This window comes from Arvicola amphibius, unplaced genomic scaffold (genome assembly GCF_903992535.2).
Source record: "Arvicola amphibius unplaced genomic scaffold, mArvAmp1.2, whole genome shotgun sequence".
NCBI lineage: Eukaryota > Metazoa > Chordata > Mammalia > Rodentia > Cricetidae > Arvicola > Arvicola amphibius.
Genome location: NW_024582212.1, coordinates 8,472 through 32,743, shown reverse-complemented (window position 1 = coordinate 32,743; position 24,272 = coordinate 8,472). Strand labels below are relative to the sequence as shown.

Here is a 24,272-nt window from a genome sequence, read left to right as displayed (position 1 = left end):
ATTCTGTGTTGGTTACTTTTCTTTGTTATGGCAATCTACCCTCAGAAGAGTAACTTGAGAGAGAAAGATCCTATTGGTCATAATGCCAAGATGCGGTTCAATGTGGTGGAGAAGGCATAGTGGCAGGAGCTTTCCCGCTCTTGCAGAAAGCCGATCCTTCTTCATGTTTAACTAGTGATCTTCTTTCAACATAGTCTGGGAACCAAGAAGTTGGAATTGTGATTCTCGCGTTTATTAATTAGGTCTTTCTACCTTATTAGCTAATCTTGGAAACCTCTCACATCCTGCTGTAGAATATTATTTAAAAATGTGTTACGTTTGTTTATACTGTGGAACATTTGTTTCATGAAGCAAAGATGTATTACATTCTTTTATGTTGCATTTGTTTAACTCTGTGAAGTTGTGTTACATTGCCTGTCTAAAATACCTGACTGGTCTAATAAAGCGCTGAACAGCTAATAGAAAGCAGAAGAATTAATAGGTGGGGCTGGAAGGAAGAGGAAATAAATAGAAGAAGAAAAGGAAGAAAGAATGAGAAAAGAAATGGTAAGGCACCCAGCTACACAGCAAGTCATGGAGTAAGATGTCAAGAAAGGGATACAGAAATAAATTATTTTAAAAGCCCAGAGGCAAAACAGAGATGGGATAATGTAAGTTAAGAAAAGCTGACTAGAAATAAGTCAAGCTAAGCTCGGGCATTTATAAGTAAGAATAAGTATCTGTGTGTGTGATTATTTTGGAGCTGGGAGGCAGGCCACACAAAAGAGCCAAAATAGCAAGGAGCAAAGAGTAAAAACCAACCAACAAGAGTCATGCACAGAGATTTGTTTCTATGGCAAGTCTAAATCCCATCAAGTTAACAATCAAGATTAACTGTCACATATGAGAGCTACACAGTACATTTTATAACTATTAATTTTATGTGCCAGCTTTTATGGTGTAATGAGTTTTCCATTTAAATATCTATTTAAATATCACTTCTAAGTGTTTCTCTGAAGGTATTATCAAGGAAAAGACCATTATAACTTGTCAACTTTCTGGCCAAAGGCCTTTTTAATGTTGTAAGACTTCTACTGGTCTGAATAGAATAAAGAAATAGAAGATTTAATTTGTTCTCTGCATCATTACTGGATCTAACACGTCTACCTTCTGTCCGCTCAGAATAGTCTGTGATCTATATAGACTTAGTTCCATGGCTATCAGGTCTTTGAAACTGACAGCTTTCTGAGTGTCTAGCGTGAAAAATATGTTTTCATCGCTGTCATAATCATGTAAACTAATTCTTGATATGTAATGATTACATGTTTTTATAGGTGTATTTGTGAGTGTGTCCATGTGTGTGTGCATGTATGAGTGTATGTGTGAGTGTGCATTCATGCATGTGTGAGTGTTCATGTGTGCATGTGCAGATACATAGTCTATTGCTCTGTCTCTGGAAAACTGATACATATACAAAAAATGCATATGCCTTCCTTTACTCCTATTTTTTCTTTATATTGATCTGACTTCTAATCTTTAGAGTTATGTTATTTCATATTTATATTACTTAACTATTATCAGATATTTTCTCTGACAGAAAGAAATCTATATTTTTACCACTTCAAAATCATATTAATATTTTGTTGCTATTATTTGGGTGGATAGCTTCATGAATCAATATAAGAGAGAAAAATATTAGCATTTTATTATTTCTCTATTAAACTATCTTGAAAATGATTAACTTTTTAATAAGATTTTATTTTTTAGAAGAGAGCATAATATGCACCTATAATTATTATAACTTTACATTGCTGAAGGGATTTGTATGAAGAAAATGAAGATATCATATATTTCTTTTTGGAATAATTCCTCCATATTTCATTTCATTTGTACTTGCTATCATAACCACATCACAACTTCCTGAGTATGGATAATATCTACTATATATTTGAATTTGGTATATTTTTGTTACATATAGATATATCCTTTTTATTTCTAAGAACTTTCAATCAATTCCCTGGGGATTTTTAATATATAATTTTGGCATGCCTGGCTATGACTTCTCCTTCTCTCCCCCTCTTTTCCCTTCTTTTCTTCTTTTGTTTTTCTACTTCTAGGCAGATATTTGTAGTTGAAAAAACAAAAAAAAAAAAAAAAAAAACCCTTCAACAACCAAGATGTGGAGGCAGGCCAATCAGGAATTCAGATCTGATTTTGACTGCTCAGTGAAATGGAGGCCAGCCTCAGCTACATGAGACATTGTCTCATATAGTTAAAAGAAAAAAAATCTTACGTTATGAATGGAACAAAATTAAAAGTCCAAATCTTTAATAGAATCATGGTAACTCATGACAGTACTAAAGTACCTCCATTATCTTTCAGGTTAATAACAATAATAATAATAATAATAATAATAACAATTACAGCCCCATTTTGTATAAGCTATTTTTACAAATTTCAGCTCAAATGAGCTTTCACAAATGTCACTATATTATTGCAAATAATTACTTTTTCTTTTGCTCTTGTTTCCATTTATAGTTTTGGCATTTATTGAGCACAGTCCTGTTGCATTGGCAACATAATTACATCCATGTTAAATGATAATGGTGACAGCTTCTTGGATCCTAAACTAAGTTCAAACATTTTCTATGCTTACTGGATTCTTGCCTCCCACACAGAGAGGTTCCCAATATTTATTTTCCAATATTCTGACTCAGTTCTGCTTGCCATCGTTAGAATTAATGAGTCACTTATCTGCTGTCTGAGTTTGAAGTTCATCTTGAGGAAGCAACTTTGATTCAAATGGTTCTCACTTTAACTTCTCTTCCATTTGCGACTCTGAGCGTGTAGGAAAGTAACAGAGGATCATGATAAAGAATGGGGTGTTGCGTTGCAGTACTTTATTCAATGGTCCTGATAGAACTCTATAACTACCTGGTTTAAGAAGAAAATTAAATACTATGATGTTATTGTGAAACATTGTATTAAGTAAGTGAGATAAAGGATAACAATTAGCTTTTCAGAAAAAGATCTCAGGAAATTACATGTGGACACAAAACATTGTATTTCAAAAGATTATTTCAAAGGAACAGTATAACACTATCTTTGTAGAGACATTTATGATTATGAAAAAAATATTCCCTACATAACAGTATACCTGGAATGGCAGAAGTAAGGAAATTAATTTTTACATATAATGCTTCTATAAAACTCAATAAAGGCAAATGTCAAAGAGCAAAATGGTAAAGAAATTCCATCAGACCATTAGGAGTGATAGTCTGAAAAATAGGAAATTATAACACATAAGATTGACTATTGTAAAATAAATGCAAGAACAAATTCATTAGAAGTAAAGTACTGGTTGTGATAACACATACATAACCAGAAAATCCATGAGGCTGAGGCAGAGGGCTTACAGGTTCAAGAACATTCAGAAAGCACATTAAAACTGTCTTTGAAAAATGAAGGGATGCATGCTAAAATCTAACAGAAATTTTGAAAATCAGCATAATGTATAAATCCACAATCCATTTAGGGAAATGCTGATTAACCAATAAGAAGAAAGTATAGCGACTACATCTGTACAACTTTCTGCTTATTAGAACTGTGTGACAGTAAATGTAGTCTGAGGCTGCTTGTTCCTTTCCTGGATGCTCAGATCCAAAATAATTACACAGAAATTATATTAATTGCAACACTGTATGGCCAATAACTTAAGCATATTTCTAGTTAGCTCTTACATCGTAAATTAACCCGTTTCTATTATTTTATATTTTACCATGTGGGTCATGGTTTACCAGTACCAATCATCTTTCTTCTCCAGTGGCTACATGGCATCTCTATGACCCCACCTACTTTCTTCCAGCATTCATTTTAGTTTTCCCACCTATCTCTATTCTGCCCTGCCATAGGCCTAAGCAGCTTCTTTAGTCACTAACCAATAAAACCAAAATATGCAAAAGGACTTCCCACACAATTAATGATTGGTTAACTTTGATTTTCATTAAATGATAATTATATTGATTTCCTCTATACACTACATTAAAATTTCTAATATTACAAGAAATCTAAAGTCAGCAAGATAGCTCAGTGGGTTTGTCATAGAAAACTGGATAACTGAGTCAAACAAAAAGATGGAAAAAATTAATTCCACAAAATAGTTCTTGATGGAGGAGAGTTATCTATGTTTCTTTCATTGGTTAATTAATAAAGAAAACTGCCTTGGCCCTTTAAGAGACAGAAAATTAGGTAGGTGGAGTAGACAGAACAGAATTGTGGGAACAAGGAAGTAGAGTGGGGGAGACGCTTCAGGCATTCGCCATAGTGAGTCTCCATGCTGCTCCTCTCCGAGATGGACGCAGGTTAAGATCTCTCCTGGTAAGCCACACCTCGTGGTGCTACCCAGATTACTAAATATGGGTTAAAGGAAGATGTGAGAATTAACCAATAAGAGGCTGAAACTATGGGCCAGGCAGTGTTTAAAAGAATACAGTTTCCGTGTAATTATTTCGGGTGTAAAGCTAGCCGGCGGCCGGGTGGCGGGACACAGCCCTGCCGCTTTCACACTACAGTTCTCATACACATGTCATTGTATATGCACACCTGTACACACACTCACAAATTCACACACACATGCATAACATAACCATGCCTACACACACACTTATGTACATACACACACACACACATGCACAAATACACACACATATACACAATGATGATAACAAATGTTTTTTAAACAAGCTATTTCTGGCTTCAGATTTCTAAAAGACTCATGGTTGCAAATTAGTGAAGAAAGATGATTTCTCTCCTCTAAAGAAAAACTGAACAAGGCTGAAAGACAAGAAATAAGTGAAAGTCCATGTAGCATTAATCTCTTCTGATAGAACAAACTGCACCCCACTGGCCCATCCAGTCAGTTCGGGGAAATGATCTGCTGAGCACAGGGTGGCTAACTTTAATATTAGCCATTTTAACTCAGCCAGCTTTAACAATTCCAAGAACTGTATCCCAAGAAATGTGAAAGGTCCAAGCTTTTAGTTTATCTGTAATCTAAGAGAATTATCATTCAAAAGTTTCATAGATGTTGGTAAAAAGGCTTAAACTTTAGGGTGAGTTAGCATTGAGATAGCAGTATTGGGAGTAGTGTTAGCAATGCACTTGTGAAATTTTATGAGAACTGCTTTAGGCAGAATAGAGACAATCATATTACAGCTCTACTGATAGCAGGCAGAACTACATGAAGGACCTGGTCAATACAGCACATGGCCACCATAATGGACAGTAGGAAACATTGAGGCCTTCTTCGATAACTAACGTTTAGAGTCTCATTAGCCAAATTTAAAAGCTAGGCTTTGTAATATAGAAGTAATTTGTGAATTATAGTATTAATTTGAGCATTATATAAGATAGCACACATAAACTTATTTTCCAACAATCCTGTACAGTAAAGAAATTTCTGAAAGCATCACTATCCCTGACATCAAACTCTATTATAGAGCTACAGTAAAGAAAACAGCTTGGGACTGACAAACAGACAGGTTGACCAATGGATTTGAATCGAAGACCCGGATATGAATTCACACACTATATGAATACCTGATTTCTGAAAAGAAGCTAAAATTATGCAATGGAATAAAGAAGGTATCTTCAACGAATGATGCTGGCATAACTGGATGTCTACATATGTAAGAATGAAAATAAATCCATATCTATCCCCCTGCACAAAACTCAAATCGAAATGGATTGAAGACCTCAATATAAATCTGACTACACTGAACCTGATAGAAGAGAAAGCGTGAAGTAGTCTTCAATGCATGAGCACAGGAGATCATTTCCTAAATATAACCCCTAGTAGCACAGGCACTGAGAGAAACAATAAATAAATGGGGCCTCCTGAAACTGAGAAACTTCTGTAAAGCAAAGGACACAGTAAATAACACAAAAAGGCAGTTTACTGAATGGAAAAATTTCTTCACATTAGGCAAAGGACTGATCTCCAAAATATATAAAGAACTCAAGAAATTAGACATCAAAATTCTAAATAACCCAATTAAAAATATGGTACAGAACTAAATAGAGAATTCTCAACAGAAGAATCTCAAATGGTCAAAAGATACTTAAAGGCATGTTTAACATCCTTAGCTATCAGGGAAATGCAAATCAAAACAACTCTGAGATACCTGTCAGATGGCTAAGATCAAAAACACCAATGATAGCTTATGCTGGAGAGGATGTGGAGTAAGGAGAACACTCATCCATTGCTGGTGGGAATGCAAACTTGTGCAACCACTATGGAAATCTGTATGACGGTTTCTCAGAAAATTGGAAATCAACTTACCTCAGGATTCAGCAATACCATTCTTGGGCATATACCCAAAACATGCTCAATCATATTACAAAGACATTTGTTCAGCTATGTTCACAGCAGCATTATTTGTAATAGCCAGAACCTGAAAACAACCTAGATGCCTCTCAACCGAAGAATAAAGAAAATGTGGCACATTTACACATTAGAGTACCACTCAGCAGTAAAAAACAATGACATCTTGAATTTTTCATGCAAATGGATGGAATTAGAAATCACTTTACTGAGTGAGGTAAACCAGACCTAAAAAGATGAAAGTGGTAACTCACCCATAAGTGGATACTAGCTATAAACAAAGGATATTGAGCCCTTAGTTCATGATCTTAGAGAAGTTAAGTAATAAGGTAAATTCTAAGAAAACATATAGATCCCCTAGAAAGTCGAAATAGACAAGATTGCCTGACAAAATTGGGAGCATGGGGTTGGGGGGAAGGGAGAGTGAAAGAGGAATAGGAAGGGAGAAGGGAAGGTGTGAGTATATTATCCACTTTGTATAATTTTTTGGATCTTTATTATTTAAAAACTTTGATCATTTTCAGGAAGCCACTAATGTCCATAAAAGTGGTATTCTTTCTTTTAAATCCTTTTATTGAGCAATATAATTTTCTCTGTTCCCCTCCCTTCCTATTCCCTCTCTTCTGATTTCTCTCATGACACCCATGTTCCCAATTTACGCAGGAGATCCTGTCAAAAAAAAAGTGGTATTCTTAACTTCAATTCTGAACACAAGTGATATTCTCAGCTTCTGTCAGGTGTACTATCTGCTATAGACTCTCAAACCATACAAACACTTACTTAACATCTCACAGGAAACCCAAAATATAGTCTCATGTTTACATCCAGATTGCCTAAGAAACTAATGCCTTCTTGTTCTTAGCATGTCTTGGTTTGCTGTCAGTCATCCTTGAATTCCTACTAGGGAATTTTGTCTATCAATTATTCTTTACATTATCTGTGTCACAACGTAATGCTCTATTCTGTCATTGTGCAGTGCAAAAGGACATAGATTCTTGTTCATATGCTGATAAAAGAAAAAGGAAGAAAAGAATTGTGGGGAAAAAAACACTTGAGCACCCAAGTACCAGAGACAGACTCACAACATACAGGACACTCAAATTAGCCAGCAAGAGTGGCATGGTGCTACTTCCCCGGCATTAAAATTTAATACTCATTAGCTTTTCTTTCCTTCTTCAGATACCCAGTGGAAGAAAACTGACTCTAGCAGGATTTTTATCAGATGCAGACAGTGATGAATTGACAGTTGCCTTCGAAATCAAAAGGTGAAAGATGACAGTGTGTATATGCTGGCCTGCAGCGGTAGTGAGAAACACTTAGGCCAGGCAATGTATACATCCTCATGAAAATGTGCTTAAAGTTTCTCAAATGTCACCCTGGCCTGACAAATCCGTGCTGTGAAAGTCACAGCCCACACAGAGTAAGCTGCTGTCCACATTGTAGCTGCCTCCTCTAACCTGTCAGACAGACAGCACTTCAATGAAGGCACGTTTATAGAGTGCAGCATTTCGGCACAGAAGCAAGTGATGCCTTCAAGTCCAGTTCTTTCAGCAAGCGATGCTCTTATAAAGTCTGGGTTTGGCCTTACCTGTAAAAACTTAGGCGTAGGGCCAAGTGAGACTGCTCAGGGTGTAAGGATACTGTCAACCTTACATCCTGAGTTCAACCTCCAGAGTCTACATGGTATAAAGAAAAGAACCAAGCTGTCATCTTACCTTCATATGCACACAAAACACCATCGGTCACACATGCACACAGAATAAATAAAATTAGAAAAAAATACTTAAACATATGATTTAAAATGGCACTCTTATATTCAAAACATTGGAAATGAGTGGTGGGAAAAACAGCATATTTAACTTTTTAAAATATATTTAAAGCTAACCATCAGCCCTGTGTTCTGCCTATGGCACTTCTATGCAAAAGCCCTTTCTTCTCTCTGCCTGTTCTGTAGAGGTCATGTTGAAGCTCATATATTCTTTATGAAGTCATTCCAAAATCCTCTTTCTCATCTCAATTCTCTCATCTCGGAACTAGTATATTGCTTATGGTTCGTGGGGTTTATATAACTGTTCAGTCATTTCCTCCTTTTCTGTCTTGCTGTCTGAACTATAATTCTTCATGAAGAAAAAAGAGCCTAGAGTTGTGGAGCTCCTTTTCACTTGAATCTGCCTCAGATGTGAACAGCTCACAGGAACTGAGAACAGGTAAAATCACAAAGCCTGCCCACACCGAGGTTCCCTTTGATTTGAAGGAGATAGACATCTAACGTGAGATGAGATGAAGTAAATTCCAGTGCTATCAGGAGACAGTCAAACCTGTTACTCGCTGATGTGACTTAAGTGATGGGGTAGGAGGCAGTGTCTCATTCCTGGGTATTGAAAAAAAAAAGTAGGTGGAAGAAAGAAACATGATCTAATCTACAAAATAAAGGGAAGAATATGGACAAGGGCATCTGTCTTAAAGTGAATATCAGGCAGAGAGGTTAGGGAAGTAGTAAGCAGTGAGCTAGTTTTTATTTCTATCAGGGATGAAACTATTAACTCTATCTCTTTACTTCCATCTCCATTAATGTCTCTTGCTGCATTGGTCCTGCTCCTTGTCCTCCAGTTTATCCTTTTAATCTGCCCATCTTCCCTTAACATTTCTCCTTACCTCCTGAATGCAGGAGATAATAAAGAAAGAAGGCTGATCTAAGAAAAACTTGACAGGGATTAGGGGAGAAAATAGAATTACAATAAAAAAAAAAAAAAAGAAAACCTCGGTGGAAAAAACCGGGAAGGAGAAATAACTGATCAGAGAAGTAAAGGGAATTACTGATCTGACTTCACTCTCCCTGCCCAATCAGCATCCTTTTCTCATGGTGAGGAGTTTATCAGAAATTGAGCTGAATGTTTGAGTCACACTTTCCTATAAGAGCCAAGATCAGCACAAACATCTTCAGCAAGAATAATACGTAAATTTTACTACTAGGGACAAGACCCAACGGAGCTATGGGCACAGAATTTGTCTACTTTGTGGAAGGGTAACACATGTTTAGTTAAGATAACAGCCAAGCATAATTTTGAGTCCATAATTTTATGTTAGTTTTGTGGTCTGTTTTTGAACAACTTCATGTATACTTATAAAGTACCATGTTTTGATCTCCTGTCCCTATTATAGTGTTTATATTTCTGACTTTCCCTCTGAACTCCGTTTTCAATCAGTCTCACAGGGGCTATACCATTAAAGAAAATGACATGCCTTCTCTAATGATAGACAACACCCCCCTCAGGAAGGAGGGTATTAACCATGACCTTCTATAAAAGGGACTTCTGTGCTCCAGGATGAGAGCTGTCATAAGTAATATTTATAAACAATATTAGAAGGCAGGTTGTCAAGTCCACTTAGGGGAACAATGAAATATTTTGCCCCTTGGACCCATGATCTCCCAGTCATAGTTTTTTTAACATGTTATGGTGTATTTCATAAGCAGAATCATATTTTTTATAAAACTTATACCATGAATTCATAAGAAATGGACATTCACAAGTCTAAGTTCTACTCATTCTCAACAGTGTCTATCTCAGGGTAGAGCAGACTCATTCTTCAGGGAACTCAGTAAACCTGGCTCTTAGTCCTTTTCCTGTGTTTCCTCTATTAGGAGTATGCAGTGTATTCAATATCTCTGGACCATTCCCTTGCCTTTCCTGTGTGTTGACAGTATGCCATGAGCCTGAAAAGTGGAACTGTGGACCTCTTACAGTTTTCTTGGTAAGTACTGTGGTTCTCCATTTAGAACAGTGCCTTTTCCCTTCATGGAGGCCTTCTGTCTTTCCAGTGGGTTCATATAGATTTGGTAAATAAGCAATGCCACACTTTTCTTAAATATGTGAAAGACAATTTTTCAATGGGTTCATATAGATGTGCAAATAAAGCAATGCCACATTTTCTTAAATATGTAAAAAGACAGTTTTCTTTACCTTATTCATTCTGGGGTATCCCTGATTGAAGGCAGTTCCAGGGAAGAATTCTTGTGAAACAACTCCTGTCCTTGGTGCTGTAATTTTGTTGGGAAGCATGATCTGTGTTAGACAAGACAGGCCAAATCAAGACGCTTGAAATGAAGAGGATGCCTCTTGAGTTTGTCTTCACAAAGGCACCACAAAAGTGTCTATTCCTTACATCCTGTTTTGATATAAGTGGGGATTATCATCCACTTAACACTCTGTAGTGCAGACAAGTAAAAAAGCGTTCTTAGTGCCAAATAATGTTTCTGTCTGTGATGGCTCTAATTAGTTGCAATTAATTTACAATTATATACCTATGTACTTAATCAGCTTGGGACTGATGAGATCTCTAGTTCACTAGCATAATAGGGAAATTATGTGTTGGGAAGACCTAGTGCTCCTGTAATCGTGTTTTTCCAGTGAAATTGGCCTTTGATTTTTTGGTGTTTTGTTTGTTTATTTGTTTGCCTTTGGTTATGTGCTTTTAGGTTTTTGTTTTGTTTTGTTTTGGCTTTTCCCGCTGATTAATGAGAGTAATTGTTTTGTGGACTTCAACCCAGTAAAATCCTCTCAGAAAAGAGTTTAAATGTAATCTCTTTCAGCAAGTACTTAAACCCGCTTCATATTTGATGTAGGAAGTGTTGCAAGATTTATAGCACAATAAAATATCAATTGCAAGCATACTGTGTTTAGTCATATATTATTTAAGAACCACTTTAACTTGGTATTTTACATTCTTCATTAGTCCTCATTAAACACTTAAAGTCCTTGCTATTTTCCAATTCTCCATGTTTGGTAGGGTAGAATAACTTGTAATGATACTTTCATTTTATTTCCTTTGAAGTATGAAAAGTATTTTAATTTAAATTTATGGAGAATATTATAAGTTTCTTCAGAGAACTCAAGGAACCTGAAAATATCCATAAGACTTTAGATAAGTAGTTAATTGAAAACAAGTATGTTAGTGAGGTTAAATATATGCTTATAATCCTTTATTCCATTTCATTCCATAAAACCTGGGTCGTTTTAACAGCATGTCTAGAGGACAGATGCACAGAAGGGTAGGGGAAGGAAGAGCAAATGTAAAAGCACAGAGTCATGAAGTAACTGAAGTATAAAAATATCATCCAGCACAGGAGGTTAGCCTTTGCCCTATAACTTACACAGCAACACAGATGACCCTGGAGCAACAGGATCAGTGTTACAAATTAGAAGCAAATACCAGGATAAAGTAGAAAAACTGAATAAGGTAAATAAGGGGTCTACAGTCACCAAACTCTCAATTGGAAAATATAAAAGATAGGAATCTAGAATTAACTTGCGCAAGGGAGATGGCACAACTGAAGAAGTATTTAAGAGACAGAATCAATAAAGGAAAGAACATTCTTAGGCTTTGGATTGATTCTGTCACAAACTACTTGCGATCATGTTTGTGTGCCCACTAAGATTCAAGGATTATGTAATTCTTCAAAGACTCTTACATCAAAGAATCATAACAGTTTTGTTATATAAGTAACCCATTCCTTAGTGTCTCACTTTTTTTTTCTTTTTTTTTTAATTTCCATCTCTTTCCCCACCTCCTCCCCCTTCCCTCCCCTCCCTTCCACCCATACCCCCCACTCTGCCCCTCTCCAAGCCAGAGAGCCATCAGAGCCCCACATAGAAGCACCGATTGAGCTACCAAGGTCCCTGATGAGGAGCAAAAGAGGGAGATCATGAGCAAGAAGTCAGGACCGTGAGGAGTGCATTTACCCATTGAGACGGTTGAGACAGATCTAACGGGAGACCACCAAGTCCAGTTGGAATGGACTGATGGAACAGGGGACCAACCGGACTCTCTGAATGTGGCTGACGGTGGAGGAGGACTGAGAAAACCAAGGACAACGGCGATGAGCATGAACTCTACAGCATGGACGGGCTCACTGTGAGCCTTGTCAGTTTGTGTCTCACTTTTTAAGAAGCAAATACCATTGCTATGAGGGAAGTGCCTGACCAAAGCACCTCATCCAGAGACTACTGATTAGTGGGAGCCTTGTTGCTCACTAAGGTGCCTCCCACAGATCCTGCCCTCCAACAGTTGCACATTATTTACTTTGGCCTTCAGTATCTCTTCAAAGGTGACAGTCTCTTTGTCCTGATTGCCACTCCCAACCGGTGCCTTCTACTTCCTGCATCTCTCTCGTCACCATCATCAACTGTAAGTATGTAATGTAATAAGTAAATATGAAAGCATGAAATGTTCAAGAGAACATTTTTACATCTCTTTTACTTAATTTACAAAGCAACGTGTGCTCCTATATGCCTTTTTCCTTCTTTCTTTCTTTCCTACCTTCCTGTAAACAAAGACTGCTATTTTGTTTTAAGGCCACCCTGACCCAAATAATCAAACAGAAACTATATCAATTACAACACTGTTTGCCAATGGCTCAAGCATATTCCCTAGCTAGCTCTTATATCTTAAATTAACCCATTTCTATTAATCTATGTATCAAGGCTGCAGCCTACCAGTAGGGCTCTTGTCTCTTTCTACTTTCAGCAGCTACATGGTGTCTCTCTGACTCTGCTTTCTTTCCTCCTCTAACTCTGCTGGATTTCCTGTCTTGCTACATTTTGCACTGCCAAGGGTAAAAGAAACTTCTTTACTAAACAATGGTAATAAAACATTTCACAACAAACAGACTGGAATCCCACATCATCTTCCTTCTTCCTTCCCTTTATTTCTCTCTCCGGTTATGATTCATTATCTGAAAAGAATAGTTTTCTGTTTTTGAATAATAGTGTATCCTATATTTACCACCACAAACTCATAATTAACTCTAGTATGCTTCTTTGAATTATAATATAAAATGTTCATTTACCATAATTATAGTAGAGTTTAGTATTTATTGAGATGACCATGTTTAATCCAGCATTTTCCAAACATCCATGATCTGAGATTCACCTTTGAATAGGATGCCATCTACTAACAAAACAACACTTCAAGAAAAATACATTAGTAACTGTTACTAAGAACTCTAAAAATCATTTTCTTTTGAAATTACTTGAAGAAAAAAATGGTTGTTGCCAAACATTATCCAAAGGAAAAATGTACTATTTATTTCTCTTGCCATTTCCTCACCCACAGAAACCAGAATGGACCAATCTGTAACTGAGGTGTTTGTTATATACATTTTAGCAAATATGTCTAACAAGTAGTAAAATACTATCATAATTATTACTGTACAATAGTTAATTACATTGCTGACAAAAAGAAAACTTTTGAATTTATGTATAAGTGTATGAGCACAATTGTCCATTTATAAATCTATATAAAAAATGCACCCTGAAGCTGAGCTGTGAAAAGTGGGAAAGATGAAAACCCTGAATCTCCTAGTACTTATGTGAAGGTTGTAATGACTGGAGGAGGGCTGAGGCCACAGGCTGTGCTTTGAGGCAGGCAGGAAATAGATATATAAATAATGTTGAAATATTTTTCCTTTTATACAAATAAAAGAACCATTGGTGCTGGAAGTTCACACAAACAGAACTATTATACAGCAAGGCCCATGAGTAAAGAATTATATCAATGGACTCTGACCAATTAAATCGACAGCCATGTGGATGGACCACACAGATCAAAATATGTTGTTCAAAGGGCATTGGTGTGAGATGGGGACAGAAGAACAGCCATCATGAAGATCAAAGCTGCTGCCTTTAGACCAGCCTGTCTACTGCTGTCCTTTTGATGAGTCTTCTCTAGGTCACCTTTATGCAAGAAGGTAGAGTGGTCACTCTGACCTGGTCAATTTAACTGTATCATTTAAGCTTGGCAAATGATTGAGGAAATTACTTTTTTTTTACAAGATATTTGAGGAGAAATTAGTATATCTTAAATATACTTTATATACTACTTTGACTATTGATCATATTTATCACAATGTAAAGTAATTCTTCCTAAGATCACTATCTTTTTTTCTATTGATGAGAACATCAATCCCTACAGCTAGTTTGATTATATTTATAAAGCAAAGACAATTTTAAAAGGCATAGAAAAGTCTACATACTGTTGCTAGTCCTCTCACATACCTAGATATGATGTCCATTGATAACAGATTGATAATCTTTTATTTCTGATGACTAGAGATACAATAGGATCTATACTGGATGTTTACACTCTGTGTTCCTCAAGAAACTGAATAGTGTGCCATCCAGGAGTACTATTATAGTCTAAATGTTTATACCTTGAAATGTGATGGGATGGTATTTTGAATAAGAATGTCCCCATAGGCTCATATTTTTGAATGCTTAGTCACCAGGGAGTGGCACTGTTTGAAAGGATTAGAAGGATTAGGAAGTATATCCTTGTTAAAGTAGACACAGCCTTGTTGGATAAAGTATGACACAAGGGTGTACTGTCAAGTTTCAAAAGCCCATGTCAGTCCCAGGATGATTTTCTATGCCTGTAGTTCAGGATGTAGCTATCAACTATTTCCACAGTGTCTTGCCTGCCACCATGCTCCCCACCATGATCATAATGTACTAAGCCTATGAAACTGTAAGCAAGGCCTCAATTAAATGCCTTTTTTGGCCTTAGTCATGATGTCTCTTTACGGAAACAGAACAGTGACTAAGACAGATGGCTTTGATAAGTGAGGTCTTTGGAAGGTAATTAGTATTACCTGAGCTATAAAAAAATTATCCTCATGTAAATGAAGCCCATGAAGATACAAAAAGCTGTAGAAAGCAGACTCCAACCAGAATCATCTATGTCTATACTTCCAGTCTCCAGAAAGTGATAATCAAAATAACCATAAGCTACTTAAATTATATTTTATTAAGCACCTTAAACAGAGTAGCAAAGTTACTGTCTTCTCAAGGAACAGGAGAGGTCCACATCGAGCTTTATTCACATGAATCTTTTATTCTATCTCCCAAATCACAGTGTATCCATTTTCAGGGCTTGATGTGCTCAAATCACAAGCATGTGACATTCTCCATAGGTTTCCTTCAGGACACACCGTTGCATAAAATCAATGTAATCAGCGGCAAAGGAGTGCATCAAAATCTTCTATAAATAACTATGACTAATATGAGAACTGACGATCCAGAGCAAGCACTCCTTATGTGCTGCTCACCAGAAATAATTCAGAGTTCTTATCTCATTCAAGGGGAAGTTGTTACACCAATGATTTCAATTCCAAGAAGTGAAGAGCATTGTATCCAGCATAGAGGATAACGACCACATGAAGAAAGTAAGGTAACTCAATCCTCACAATAGTCACTTTATCATCAGAATCTAAGTTTCAGGGCAAGCTTAATCAAAGCATCTATACTGTGTTACTCACTGTCCTATTGTGAAGAAATGCCATGACCACAGTAACTATTACAAATTGAAAAAGAAGTCAAACTCTCACTATTTGCTGATGATATGATAGTTTACATAAGCAACCCCAAAAATTCTACCAAGGAACGTCTACAACTCATAAACACTTTCAGTAATGTAGCAGGATACAAGATTAACTCAAAAAAAAATCAGTAGTCCTTCTGTAGGCAGATGATAAAAGGGCTAGGAAAGAAATCAGAGAAACAACACCCTTCACAATAGCCACAAATAGCATAAAAATAATTTGGAGTAACTCTAACCAAACAAGTGGAAGACTTGTATGACAAGAACTTTAAATCTTTGAAGAAAAAAATTGAAGAAGACACCAGAAAATGAAAAAAATCTCCCTTGCTATTGGGTAGGTAGAATTAACATAGTAAAAATGGCAATCTTACCAAAAGCAATCTACAGATTCAATGGATGTAACCATTTTAAAAAGTGCATTCGGGTGGTTATTTGCTCACCAAACTGTGAACAAATAAATGCATCAAATTTTTCAATCATTAGGTTTTACAATATGCATGGCAGCTTGACATAAACTCAGATTCTGCCTTTCCTCATTAAGTATGTCAACTCTTTGATTCAACACAAGAGATTTTAAAGTAATCTTGTTTTATTTTAAGTGTTCCTGTAAAATATGTAGTGAAACAATTCATCAATTAAGTTTAAGTGAAATGCATACTCTTTATATAAGATAATATTGCTATAAAACCATAATGATTTTTAAAAGACTATTCTAAAATTATAAAGGTCTTATGTTTTACTGGATATATTGAAATATACCCACAATTTTCCACTGAGTTTCAAAAGCTTATATGCCCAAAACTGTGAAATTCTTCAGATTTATGGTATCTTGGGATAAGTAAATACTTTGTTTCACTCATAAAAAGACTGCTAACGAGTAGGGAACAATTGAGAACATACCATATTTCAAAGAAGAGGCAAATTGTAGCATTTAAAGCTAAAATTCTCAAGGCATAGAATGTGAACATAAAGAAAGAGAAAGCATATTGTAAATATGAAAACATATAAGTATTATAATAAGTCTTATTTTTGTTTATATAAATCTAAAATTCTTACTTTTGAGTTAGAAGATAATTTAAGGCATTTTATGATCTTGCTTAAATCCACATATACAATATAAACAGAATATTTGTGCTTGTGTATATACGTATGTTTGTATATTAAATTGAGAAACTGCGTTACTGTTTAAGAAGAAACACACTTTCTACTAAAATATCCCAACACACAAAAAAAGAAATGAAGCCCCTGTCCCTAATTATTTCATTAATTGAAAATTGTTTCTTTTATATACTTGGGTCCTAGTCTTTATGGTCCAAAATAGCAACTCTAAGTACCTAAATTTAGAATAGCTTATAAACTATTTTTAAAGGAGATAATGCACTTTTATTTATTACTTAAAAGTATACTATGAAATTATTTTGAGCTATAGAAAAATAAAGTAGAGTGGGTATGAGAATAGAGAATGAATAAATACAAAGAGTAGATGGTGTAATTTCAGATGACCTATATCTGATTCCCTAAGTAAGCTCTAAACTAGAAGCTTTAATACAAATGGTTTATTGGGGATTAAGTTCAGGTCTTTTTGTTTGCAAGGCAAGTACGTTACTGAAAAAGGTAGCTTCCCTGGAAGCTACAGTTTTAAATTCCTTTCTTCCCTTCTTCTAGCCTTTTCTTCAAAGATCAAAAGGCTAAAAGTAAATCTACCATGTAACCCAACTCCTTGGCATATTCACAGAGGACTCAACATCATACTCAATAGATACTGCTCAGCCATGTTCATTGCTGCTCAATTCACACTGGGAACAACATAACTAAATTAGTGAAATCACAGTTATTGAAAGAGAATCTATAGCTAATAGTTTACTAATCCAACATAAGACTACGATCTATAAATATTTGTCCTTTTTCCCACAGTAAGTATAATCTTCTCCCCTTATCAAGGAAACCTCCTTTTGCAATGGGTAGAGACTGCTACCAAAAACCACAATCAATCAAGCTGCATAGTTATAGAGCCTAGTGTCAATTCGTAAGTTTTCAGTCTATAGAATAATTCAGCACCGAAGCTCAGGAAAAATTACAGAGAACTGATCACAAAAATCACAAGATCCAGAGATCAGGGAGGTTGTTGTGGTATTGTGACTCTAGCATCAGAAGCTACAGCCATAGACTCTACCAATATAGCCACCCAAACATGAACTGAACAATGATGACACCAATGAATATGCCAAACCAGACAGAAAAAAATAGACAGTAGGTCTCAACACTACACAGAGAACTACAGGTAACTGAGAAAATCTGGGAAAGGGAAAGGTGTTTTTCCCCATTGACTTGTATTCTACTTCCAAACAGTCAGCCTGTTATATGGACTGAACAGCTTGCATTAAGAACATGTATCTAAGTACATACATACATACATACTACAACACACACACACCATCGTAGTCACTGTTATATTTCTGTGAAGAGACACCATGCCAGGGTAACTCTTATAAAAGAAAGCATTTTATTGAAGACGTGGCCACAGTTTCCAAGGTTTTGTCCATGATTATCATAGTGGAAAGATAGTGGAATGCATGTGGGTACTGGGGTAGACTTGAGGAATATATTGTGATCTGTGGACAGAGATCAATACTCTAAGCTTGGTATGTGGTATGGGACAAATGTCTATAGTCTATCGATTATATTTTAAATAAATGCTGATTGGCCAGTAGCCAGGAAGGAAGTCTGGGGGTGGGGCAACAAGAAAGGAAGTAGTGGCAGGTCAATGAGAACAGAATTCTGGGAAGGAGAAAGCCCATTCCTCTGCAGTCCTAATCAGCCACAAAATAAACAAGATGTGACTGCCCCACTGAATAAGGTTCTGAGCCATGTGGCTAACATAGACAAGAATAATGGGGTATATAAGTTATAAGAATTAATAAGAAGCCTGAGCTAATGGGCCAATCAGTTTATAGTTAATGTCGACCTCTGTGCGATTTCTTTGGGACTTAATGACTGTGGGAACCGTGCAGGACAGAAACCCGACAACAGTCATAGGCTTTTCAAAGTCTACTTCCAGTGACATACTTCCTCCAACAAGACCACAACTCCTAATCCTTATCAAATAAGTGTCACTCTCTGATGAGCAAGCAGTGAAACATATGAGCCTCTGGAACCCATATTTATTCAAACCACCACATATATACACACATACATATACTTCTACATATACATATATATATATATGCAATACAACTATTGAGAAAAGAGGCCTTGAATTTGAAAGAAGGTGGGAAGGGAAGCATGGGAATGACTGGAGGGAAGAAAGGGAAGGGAAAATTATATTATAATCTCAAAAAGTAAAATAAAATTCAAAAAAGGAAATACTAGTTCTTCCAGCTTTGTTGCGGGAGCTCCTTCCGCTCCTTCAGCCAATAGCTGCTGAGATAGCAGCCCATTGAGGCGTGGTCTCTCCTTCTTTAAAAAAGCAGCAACTGCCCTCCCCTTGCTCTCTGGCTTCCTTCTAGGCTCCCTTCCTGATTGCGCTGAGGGCTGTTGGCTGGGACGGTGATCTGTAAGTTTTTCCCCTTTAAATAAATAATCATTCTATTAATTATAATTCCAAACTGGTGTGGGATTGTTTGTGACTTATGCCTTCACAGCTTCAAAGTTCTTCCAGTTCTCTGTTCTCATGAACGGTCAGTATGGAAATACAATAACACATTAAAGCCTTTAGGATCAAGGAATCAGGAGAAGATATTGCACAAACATCTCGGGTTATGAGGGAGGCTTGTAGGTCTCTTCAGGAAGAGCTCCCGCTGAACAGTGTTGTGAGTCTTCCACCAGTCTCCTAAAGGACCAGAGAACAGTTTCTGCAGTGGAAGTCTCATTTATTTCCATAGTTCCTCCAGCGGACTCTGTGCATCGCTGTGGATGGCATCCTTAGAGAGGACACGGACTTCTTCATGGACATCCTCAATGCTTCTGGAACCATCAACCACCTTCCAGTTCAGGTTTTCACCCTTCATGAGCTGCTGGAAACACAGCGGAACCTGCTCCTGCAAAGTCCCGGTCTCATAGCGCTCAAGCCCAAACTCTCCCCGTGCTGCAGCATCCAGCAATTGTAACTGAAGGAACAGGATCAGGTCGGGCTTGGGAAGGCCCACGTCTGATTGTTTGCACCAATTCAGGGAAATATTTTCCTTGACGCTAGTGAAGGCGACTCCAGAAAAGGCGTATCTATTCAAAACAAGGTTCACACCCTGGTTCAATTTCGCCTTAATTAATGGCACTTGTTCCCAGCGGTTTGCAGAAAAAAAAACAGGTGCACTGAGTGATCTTCCAGTTCTGTTTTCTTTTCTAAGTAGGAATTCAGGAGCTTGCTGGTTTCTGTTGATCTTTCAGGGAAACGCAGCATTTTGGCTCGGTGGCCCGAGGAGCACAACGCGGTCACCAGCCAGTGGCCCTGCGTGGTGTTGCCAGCACGGCCCACGCCCTCCAGCACAATTAGCGTCCCCCTATACGAAGCCATAGCCGTCCTGCTCAGTTCCCTCCAACCTCTCAGGTTCCCGCCAATGTTAGCTGCAGCAGAAGGCGGGAGCGCGCAGGTACTGCCTCACAGCCTCTTCCGGCTGGAAGCCCTGGCCTAAAATTCTTTACCCTCCTGTTTCAATCTCTAACATGCTGAGATTATGGACCTATATTTTAAACCTAATTTAAATTTCCAATATATAGCTACTAGGCAGTAACCTATCAATTCCTGCTCTATTTTCCCCTAAGTCATTATATATATCCTTCCTTATCAAAAGCCACATGCTGTTACATTATGCCATGCAAATTAAATCAAACTATTTATGTATGTTTCACTGTCTACAAAATCAATTTTATGATAGTACATTTTTGTTATAATTGCAGTTGACCATTCTACTTGAAGTTTTTAAGACTTAAAATATTTTTGTGTAAAAAATAGCCATTTAATATGTGATGGAAAGTGTATTGTTTTATTATAGATAAAAATATTAAATTCAGATGCTATGGGTGGAGCATCTTATGTATGTGGTCCCAGCACCAGGGCACACACAGGCAGATCTCTGTAACTTACTGACAAGGGACTAGCCTATCAGTGAGAGATTCTGATTCAAAATGTTTAAGATGTAGAACAACTATGAAAAATATCTGACACTGATTTCTGACCTAAGAACACAAACCCACGTATTAACAAACACCTTCTCAATCCCATGAACACCTACACATATACATAAAAAATGAATCAATGCATTAAATTAACTAATAATTAAATTCAGTTGCTATAGCAATTTGGAAAACTGAAAATAGGCCCTTGTGTCTCAGCTTTTCCTCTTGTGTAAAAACATTACCTTAAATATATCTTATTATTTTTACACTTAAATTATGTGTATGGTTGTTTTGCCTGTATGTCTAAGTTCCATATGTGTGCAGGATACCTAAGCCAGGGGAGTGCATCAGAACCCTACTTACAGATGGTTGTGTGCCATCATGTGGATTTCTAGAATTGAACCCCTGTCTTCTGGTAAAGTAGGGGTTCCTTAGATATTTTTAAAGTAAAATTGTTACGCAAATATCCTTTACGTGATTATGTTTGCATGCATAGAATACCTCGAGTTTATGCTATTTTAGAACATACTTCTGTGTGATCATCAACTATGTTGGCTTGGGAATTGCGTAGAAGATGAGGAAATTTCACCTCTGGGTGATGTGTGTGTGCATTTCCAGAGAGAATTAATTGAGAGGGGAATATACCCTGTTCTGTAGATAAGCAGGACCCACCCATAGTATGAAGTCCTGGGAGGAATCAAAGGAACAGGACCATCTGTCATTGCGGGTGTATTTACCCTCCCTCATTCTTTCTTACTGCACATCTCTCCCCTTTTCCTTCATGAGGAAATCTACTGAGCTTTGTCATGCCATTTCTGTCAATGGTGCTTTGAAACCCCTAAAACCAAATAAGCCAAAACAAATCCTTCTTTGAATCGTTTCTCTTGAGAATCCGTCACTAATACACTTAATGCATATATAAGCATGCACATATCTACATTCACTTATAGAATAAATCTAAAAGTGATACCATGACTTGGAATGTGGAAAGAACCTGGTTTCATAACTCCCTGTTAATAACCATTGTATTAGTTCATATAAAGATGTTACTTTTTTCACTTCTTAACATTTAATTAATTCTATTTTGGTCCTAAAATAAATTCTTCTCTTTTTGCTAATTTAAATATAGAGTTAGTCTTTCCAATGCATGACTTCTCCTCCTTCATAAAAATACCTGCTTGTATTTTTAAGCTACAAAAGACTATCACACTTCAAATAGTTTTCTGAGACATTTTGATAAGTGCAAATGAAGTTTTTAATCTTCTGGCAGATTCATAATGTCCTGCAGATGTGTCCCTGGCTAAGAAAATCACATGGACATCTATATGAGGAGTGCTGTCCACCAACAGCTGCTAGATTGCCGCCCAGGCCAGTAGCAGTGGTCCCAGCTGCTCTTTCGTCCTTGCCAGAGAGCTTTTAAGATGAAGCCTTCACGTGAGAAGAGCTTTTCTTATTACAGCTGCTCAGGAGCCTCTTCATCCAGAAAATTTTCTCTGCATATGACTCATGAAAGAGACAGTCTCCAAATCACCTTAAAAGTAACCTTGAAAGGAAGAACATGTTCCTTAGAGGGATGAGAAAGTGAGAAAGGAAAGGGACAGAAAGAAGTAGGAAGGGGAAAAGGAAGGATGTGCCTTGATCATTGTATGTGCTATATATAGGGTACATAGTTTCCTTCAATAAATACACATTTAAGTAAATTTCACAGAGACATATTCTTACATATTAGTTACAAGAATGGTAGGAAATGAACTTTCGTTTATTTTTTTGTGTTTGTTTGTAATTGATCATTTTGTTTGTGAGACAGGATCTCTTGACATGCTTCTGGCTTTCCTGAAACTCACTATATACACATGGCTGTCCTCAAAAATCACAGAAATCTGCCTGTCTTTGCCTGTATGCTCCTTTACCCCACTCAGAAATGAACTTTATACCCGAACATGCTCAATGGTACAATTTACAGTCTCATCCATGAACCAAGTCTTCCTTATTTGCAGTATTCAGATTTTACAGTTATTTCAAAGCAACCAAGAAAACCACAGGTTAGTCATAGAAATGAGAGTACTATTGTTACATATAGCAAAGTATTTTCTGAGCATATTATTCACCATTTCAAGTTACCTGTATATTTTTAATGAGACATGGATAAATATAGAATTTTTACAACCTTGCATATTACCAGATTCCAGTTTTTTCAATATGCATTAGACATTTTATTCCAATGCTTCGACTTTCAATTTCTTTTTCTCATTATAAAATATATTCATTTTAAAGATCTTCTAGTTTAACAAGTGCTCATTTCAGAGGGATTTCTGGAATAGATATTTTTTTTAACCAGGAAGATAATCTATCATATTGAGGACTGTCTCTCAAGATAAAAAGAAAATTGGTAGGTAATAAACATTCTCAGTGCAACTTAGTATTTGCAAGTGCAGTCCTTAAAATAAGACAGATGCATTTGGATTCATTTAAATAGTGTGTGACACAGTACCTAACATGTATGCATCTAGCTCAAACCATTTTTTTTAAATTGGCCTTTTTTTCCTGGCACATAATAGTAAAGCTTTGTAAGGATTGAAATGCAGCCATGGTTTTAAGATAACCAGGAGAGCTACTTTTATTTTATAACATATATACCTGTTACAGATGTAGTTTATTTTAAGAAGTCCTTATTCCCAAACCAATTTTTCCTGAGTATATCTACATATGTATCTATTAAAGAGGAACATTATGGAAGCTCTATTCAGCAGCAATGGTATCTATTATTTTTAGAGTTAATGGTTTATGCAAATTGGTTTTAGAATCAGTTTGTTAGGCATATATCTATCTGTTTTTAGAAAAACAAATGTTAAAGACTGTATCTGGTATGTACATTTATAGGAAAATTAGAATATCACACAGAATTTTCAATATTCAATTCTGCTTTAAGGAGAAATTCTTCATTTCTTCCTGCATCTAAGTGCTAAAAAAAAGATGTGTTAAACAGGTGTTTACTGAAGCCCAAACAGATCAGAAGCAATTGGTTCACTTTCTGTACCTTCCTATCACTCAAGCTAGGTACCATGCACTTCTGGCTCAAAAGGGTGGTTCCAGATGCTCCATCCATGCCTGTAACATATATTCGTCAAGCACCACTGTGGACTCAATTTATTTTTAAGTAATGTATGTGTGTCACTTTGCAAAAGCAATCTCCTCCACTCCGAAGAAATTAATTCTCTTTAAATAATTTTACATTAGCAGTATTTCAGATGCTGTTAAGTAATACAAAGGATAGTAATCAGAGAAAGTGTACAGATGTTGACGGAATTGCTGAGTTCAAACAGGTTTAAATGTTATGATCAAAGCTAGCAATAGTAAGGGAGAGACATAAGAGGACATAATGACATCCTGAGAGTGATCCCGAAGAGTGCTGACTAGGTTAAGG

General features: G+C 36.5%; 1 protein-coding gene across 1 annotated transcript; it reads right to left on the bottom strand.

The window, feature by feature from the left end:
* Positions 1 to 19,605: 19,605 nt before the first annotated feature.
* Positions 19,606 to 20,246, bottom strand: LOC119805732 (thymidylate kinase-like). Its single transcript, XM_038317565.1, is given in 2 exon segments — positions 19,606 to 20,034; positions 20,037 to 20,246. Coding segments are annotated over 2 exon segments (639 nt in total).
* Positions 20,247 to 24,272: the final 4,026 nt, after the last annotated feature.